This window comes from Hyperoodon ampullatus, assembly GCF_949752795.1.
Source record: "Hyperoodon ampullatus genome assembly, chromosome: 6".
In the NCBI taxonomy this organism is placed as follows: Eukaryota; Metazoa; Chordata; class Mammalia; order Artiodactyla; family Ziphiidae; genus Hyperoodon; species Hyperoodon ampullatus.
In genome coordinates, this window is record NC_136919.1 from 1,614,305 (window position 1) to 1,620,304 (window position 6,000).

Sequence of the window (6,000 nt, forward strand, 5' to 3'; positions counted from 1 at the left end):
CCAGGAGCCAGGCCGGGGGCCCAGCGCTCCATCCCGAGACCACACAATGGGGGCTGTGTCTCTGGCCAGCAGCACAGACCAGACCAAGGTGGGAGGGGCCCCAGAGCCTCATTCTGCACATCACGGGGGGGGGGGGCACCCAGCAGAGGTTTGCGGCTGCTGGGCTGCTGGGCTGCTGGCCAGGCTGGAGGATCCTCGCAGGCCAGGCTAGGCCCCTTGAACGCTCAGCAGCCCCCAGGCCTTCAGGATGGCTGGGGGGAGCCAGGATGATGTCCCTCTCCAAGTCGGCGGCCTGTCCCCACTGTGGGGAGCCGGCCCGCCTCCAGGAGCTGCGGTCAAATAAGCATCCCCGGCCCAGCACTCACGCCTGCCCCGCTCTGCCGGACACCTGCACGCCAGTGCCCATGCCCGCCTGGGCCAGGCCCAGGGCATCACCTTGTGGCACACCCTCGACAAGCCTGGAGTCACCAACCAGGCACGCGGCCCTGGCCAGGGCCACCGTCATCCCTGATGGGCGTGGGGCGCAGAGCTCAGACCGCTGGCATCACTCATGAACCTGCCCGAGGCAGGTGCCTCTTCAGGCAGGCGCCCACCCACCCACCCACCTAGCTGGCTGGCTCTGCAGCCCCACGCCAGCCACAATCCGCTGCACCACAGGCACCTGGTGGGCTGGTGGGGGCAGGGCCCCACCCGTGACACATCCTGGTCTCTTCAGCCATACCGTGTCCCCCTGCCCACCCAGTACTCGGGCCACGGCAGTGGGGAGGTGGTGCCAGGCTTGGGAAGGAAGCTCCTGGAGCTCCCACCACACGCCTGCTGTGCCACAGGGCCCAGCTGCCAGGAGAGCAGGGCTGTAGAAGCTGCCAGTCTCCCAAACCCCGGACACCGTTTGCGAGGGGGCGATACGGCAGGCGGCAGCCCATCCCAGCAGCCCACGCTGCCCACCCGCTAGTGCCCTGGTTCTCGAGGGCGTGGGCCGTGGGAGGCCCAGCGCCCCCGGCCCCCTCCTCCCCACCCCGCGCCCCCAACCGCCGCCGGCCCCGCTGGGAGGGGCGTCCCCGCCACGTTGCGCGCTCGCCGCCGCCTTTGTTCCAGGCCGGCCAATCCCGCCTCCAGCGGCCGCAGCTGCCCGGTCCCCGCGCGGCCCCGCGCGGCCCCACCGCCTGCCCTGCCCTGCCCACCTGGAGTAGAGGCGCCTGGCAGGGCCGAGCAGCTCGTCAGCGGCGGGCGGGGCCGGACCCGCCATGGGGCCGGGGGCGCCGAGGGCCGGGGGCCGCGCACCCCACGCTCGCGCCGCCTCGCGCCGCCCCGCGCCGGTCCGCGGTCCGCTCTCCGCGGTCCACCGCCCGCCAGTCGTCCGTCAGTCCGCGCGGGCGGGAGGCGCCGAGGAAGTGATGTGCGCGGCGCCGCCCCTCCCGCCGTGGCCGTGATGTCACCGCCGCCCGAGGGGGAGGGGGGCGCAGGCCGAGCCGCCGGTCCCTCCCCCGTCCGCTTGGTGGGGGGAGGGGAGAAAGCCGGGGTCGGGGGAAGCGGCCCGCGGCGGGGGGGGGGGGAAGGGGCGGAGCCTTTGAGCGTTCGGCTGGCAAAGGGCTCAGGAGGGTGTGCCCCCAATCCCCCAGGGTGAGTGCAGGGGAGGGGCCTGGCGCGGCATGGCTTCTGGGGGCTTCTGGGGGCTTCTGGGGCTTGCGAGGCCGTTTGCGTGGCGGGGCAGCCCTGCTGGCCTCGCCATCCCCGTTTCTTGCCCCCGTTGGAGGCCTGGCCTCCCGCCTTTGCTTGGCAAGTGACCTCTCCCCCCTTGGCGGTCCTCCGCCTCTCCTCCAGTCCAGCCCCAGCGTGCCCCAGCCCCTCTCCAAACTGGCAGTGGGGTGCAGGCCCCGGGGATGCCCCTCTAGCTGCTTTGGCGAGTCTGTCCCCCATGTGACTTCGCCCGTGTGGGAGGATGGAGAGAAGCATTTACCTAGGCATGTGTGTGGCCTGGCCCCAGAAGCCGCGGATCCTGAGAGCACGCACCCCCTCCCCCTCCCCGTTTCTCACTTCTGAGACCTTGGGTCGCAGGGTCCCCCCTACCCACCTTGGCCTTCTCAGCTGTCTGTGAAATGGGGATGGCTGAAAACTTGGACGGATGCAGGTAGAGCAGCCGGGCCGGGCCCACCCACCAGAGTCGAGCATCCCAGTGCCAGGCCACCTCCTCCCCTGCGAATTCCCGGGAGCCCTGGTGGCCCTGACCGGTGACGTGGCCTCGTCTCCACCCCCTCGGCTCTGACTGCCCCAGGGTCTCACTGGTTCTGTCCTGCTCTCCTTCTCAACCTCAGCCCCCGCCCCCGCCCCCCACCATGCAGCCAGAAGACTCCAAATCCTGGAAAAGTTTCTGTGACCAAATGGGACAGGGACAAGTCTGGGGGCAGGAAATGGGCTACTTTCCCCGGAGCACCCTGGCGCCTATCCGGAGAGCTGCCCTAAGGTCAGGAAAATGCCATGGCCACGCCAGCCAGACCCTTGGCAGAGCGCAGCCCCCAGGACGCTGGCTTCAGGCAAAGGCAAAGGCCGTGAAAATAAACATGAGGTAAAAAAGGACTGTTGGCCCCGAGCTGGTTTGTTTTTCCTGCGGAAGAGGCAGCGGGGATGGAACCATCTGTGCCCAGAGCACAGCGGCGGTGGCTTGGCCCACTCACCCTCCCCCGATGACCACAGGGGCTGGGCAAGGCCTTGCTCTCGGCCTTGGCCGTGGCCGCCGGCTGGCCCCTGCAGGGTGGGTGGTGCAGCGGGTAGGGGCACCACCCTCGTTTACGGCAGCCCAAGGCCTGCGTCCTTGGGGAACCCCTGAGCTGGCAACAGTGTCAGGGCAGGGGCTGCTGTGGGCCCCGCCTGTTCCAGGCCTAAGCTCAGTGTTCCCAGGAGGCCGCTGCTGCGAACCCCCTGCGGGTCCCCTGGGTCTGCGGCCGGGTGCCTCATGCCAGGAGGGCCACCCTCATAGTGATGTGACGTGAATGGTGGAGTGAGGGAGCGATTCCTGGCCCCAGAGTGGTCCTGCAGGGAAGGCATCTTCCTTCTTCCTGCGAGCGGGGATACAGGGAGCTCAGGTCTCAACTTTCTATCAGAGCTTTTCCCGGGGGAGCTAGAACCCTCCTGGGGGTGCTGGGCAGTGAGCTGGCCAAGGGCTCCGGTTCTGAGTTAGGCCATCCCCACCCCCACCCTGCTGTGTGCCGGGTACAAGTGGCTTTCCCTGTTTGAGCCTGGGTTCTGCCACCTGTAAATAGGGTTCAGCAGCCCCGTCCTGCAGGGGTTGGGAAGGATCGTGGGGTCTGGACAGTGCTGGTCACTGTGCCTGGCACACAGTAAGAGCTCAGGGGATGCCAGCTGCTGGGACCATGCTGGACCCACTGGACCCCCGCAGGCGGTCCTCGCCACACGGCACAGAGGTGTGTCTTCTCCCATCCAGAGACCCGATTGTCTGCCATCGAGAGGACCCACAAAGGAGGGTGGAATGTGGGCAGGCACCAGGCCCAACAGGCGTTGCCCACGTGGCCTCCCAGTTTTGAGACCAGGCGTGGCTCGGCTCCACGGAGGGCAGGGGGCTGCCAGGTGACAGGTCTTGGGGGACAGGAGCTCCTGGGGGCACCGACCCTCCATCACCACCTGCCCCTGCGGGCGCTGCACCCGTCTCGCCCCGCCATTCACTCTGCTCAGCCTCCCGGCTGCTCGTCCCTCCCCGCAGACTAGAGGTGCAGAGAGCTGCCGCCCGCACACACCTGGGCTCTGTGCAGCCTGTCGTGTAACTTCCCCCGGGACGCTCGGTGCACTGGCCCAGGCAGAGCGTCTCCCCAGGAGGCTGTGAACACAGCCTAACGGTCCTCGGTGCCGAAGGAGCATCGGAGGGAAGAAAAGCAATTTTGCACCTGGATCCTCCTTCTAGGCCCGGTCAACGGGGAGCAGGGAGGGGCTGCGACGGGCGGGTGCAGGCAGTGATGCCGGACCTGGTCCCAAGAGGCGCCACCTCTCGTGAGCCGGCCCACCGCACTCAGAGTGCCATGGGTTTAGTGTCAGCACACCCAGGGCCCTGCCCCTGGCAGCCGTCAACAGTGCCACCTCCAGCTGGGGGCACCTGCCACGTGCCCGCCCGCCATCACTCACCCTCCCTGGCGTCCTGCCTCATCAGCACGCCCTTCCCGTTGACGAGCAGCCAGGGCCGTGATGCGCCTCGTGGCCGGGCTGGGCCTCGGGGGAGCTGAGGTCAAGCCCTGATTTCCTAGCTTGCCCCTTCCTGGTTCTGTCCCCTAGAGAGGCCGGTGAGAGATGACAGTGGACAGTTGCAGGGTTGTGGCTGAGCCCTTGGGAGTGGAGAGGCCTGGGCTCCTGCAGAGAGGTGGTCACTCAAGGCTGACAGGGACCCCAGATGAGGACCAGGCTGGGGGAAGGTGACCGGGCTACCCGGAGCCATCCCGGGGACAAAGAACCAGAACCCGATCTTCGACAGGACTTCTGCCAGGGCTGGGGGGGAGATGGGGATGTCCCGGTGGCCGTGACAGCTCCCAGACAACGACCTCCCAGACCCCGCCTCCTCCTACCCACACCTCCCGGGGCCCCCTCCCCCCACAAGGCTGCTCCTGCAGGGCCCAGTGGGGCTGGGATCACCACCAGGTGCCACTGGCTGAGGGGCCTGACCTGGACCTGAGGAAAGAGGTGGACAGAGAGGGGAGAGACCCAAACACACAGGTGCATGTACACACACACGCACGCATACCTGCTTCAGGAAACAGAACGCTCTGTTGTGCCGCCGTTTCTAACCCTCTCGGTACCCTGAGAAGGAGCTCATTCTTCCGCACAGTTTCAGGGAATGTGCCCCCATTGCCTCAAGGCCCCGAAGGCATCACCCACAGCCCTTTGGGGCCTCAAAGTCCCTGGAGAGTGGGGGCTGCAGGGTGGACAGCAGGTGTTGCAGGAAGCCCGGAAGGAAAGGTCTGTCCACCCACAGGGTCCTGAGCACCTCGCTGGGAGATGACACACATCCAAGAAATGGCTGGAGGCGCGTGTGAGGCTGTGCGCCACCGTGTCATCGAATGACACCTGGCCATGCGGCATTCCTGGTCCTCTGGCTGGCAGCTGTTAGCTCTGTCACACAGTTTATGCCCCCGAGGCCTGTGGAGAGGAAGCAGGTGCCCATGAAGTAGACCCGTGCTCACTTGTCCATGGCGGGGCTCGTCCTTGGCCTGTGTGATGGAAACCCCTGCCCCTGCCCGTCTGTGCCCCCAGGCCCATGAGTGCTGGAGAGAGGGAGAGACAGACAGAGACAGAGAGAGAGAAGGAGAGAGACAGAGAGAGGAGAGTGTATGTGGGCTCCAGGTTCCTGGGATGGCTCCAAGCCCCCCAGGCCTTGGCCGTGGGGTGGGAGAGGAAACCTTTTAACAACAGCCTAAACCAAACAGAATTAGGAAGGCAAATCTGCTGATCCAAATAAACACTAGGAAGCCCCCCAGGCAAACAGAAAATGCAGTGGCTTTCTCCCTTCTGAGGGTTCTCTGCCCACTGGCAGCTCCCCATTCCAGGAGCGTGATGATGGATCATGGACCCAGACCCTCTGGGGAGAGAAGCCAGGCCATGCTGTGCTTAAGAGCCAGATGCCTGGGTTCACATTTCAACCCAGGCAAGTTCCGTCTCTCTGATACTTACCTCCCAGGCTCGCTGGGAGGCTGGACCCATTGGGACTGTGACAGGAGGCACAGTAAGTGCTGGTTAAACACTACCTGATGGGGGGTGGGCCTCTGTCTTAGTCTCCTAGGGCTTCTGTAACAAATGACCACAACTGGGTGGCTTAAAATGACAGAAATTTGTTCTCTCTCAGCTCTGGAAGCCGGAAGAATCTAGGTGCTGGTGGGGTCCTGCTCTGTCTGGAGGGTCCAGCAGGAGTCCTTCCTGCCTCTTCCAACTTCTGGGGCTCCAGGTGTCCCGTGGCTTGTGGCCAAATCACTCCCATCTCTGCCTCTATCTTCATGAGCTCTCCCC

The 6,000-nt window shown here is 66.0% G+C and overlaps 1 protein-coding gene across 4 annotated transcripts in view; it reads right to left on the minus strand.

Annotated features, from left to right (window-relative positions):
• GPSM1 (G protein signaling modulator 1) overlaps positions 1 to 1,246 on the minus strand; it is a gene marked incomplete at both ends in the record, with an annotated part of 28,528 nt that extends 27,282 nt beyond the window's left edge. For all 4 annotated transcript variants that reach the window (XM_079706468.1, XM_079706467.1, XM_079706466.1 and 1 more), the window contains one exon: positions 1,182 to 1,246. In XM_079706468.1, coding sequence (XP_079562594.1) covers positions 1,182 to 1,246 — 65 coding nt within the window. The remainder of the gene's footprint in view (positions 1 to 1,181) is intronic.
• Positions 1,247 to 6,000: the final 4,754 nt, after the last annotated feature.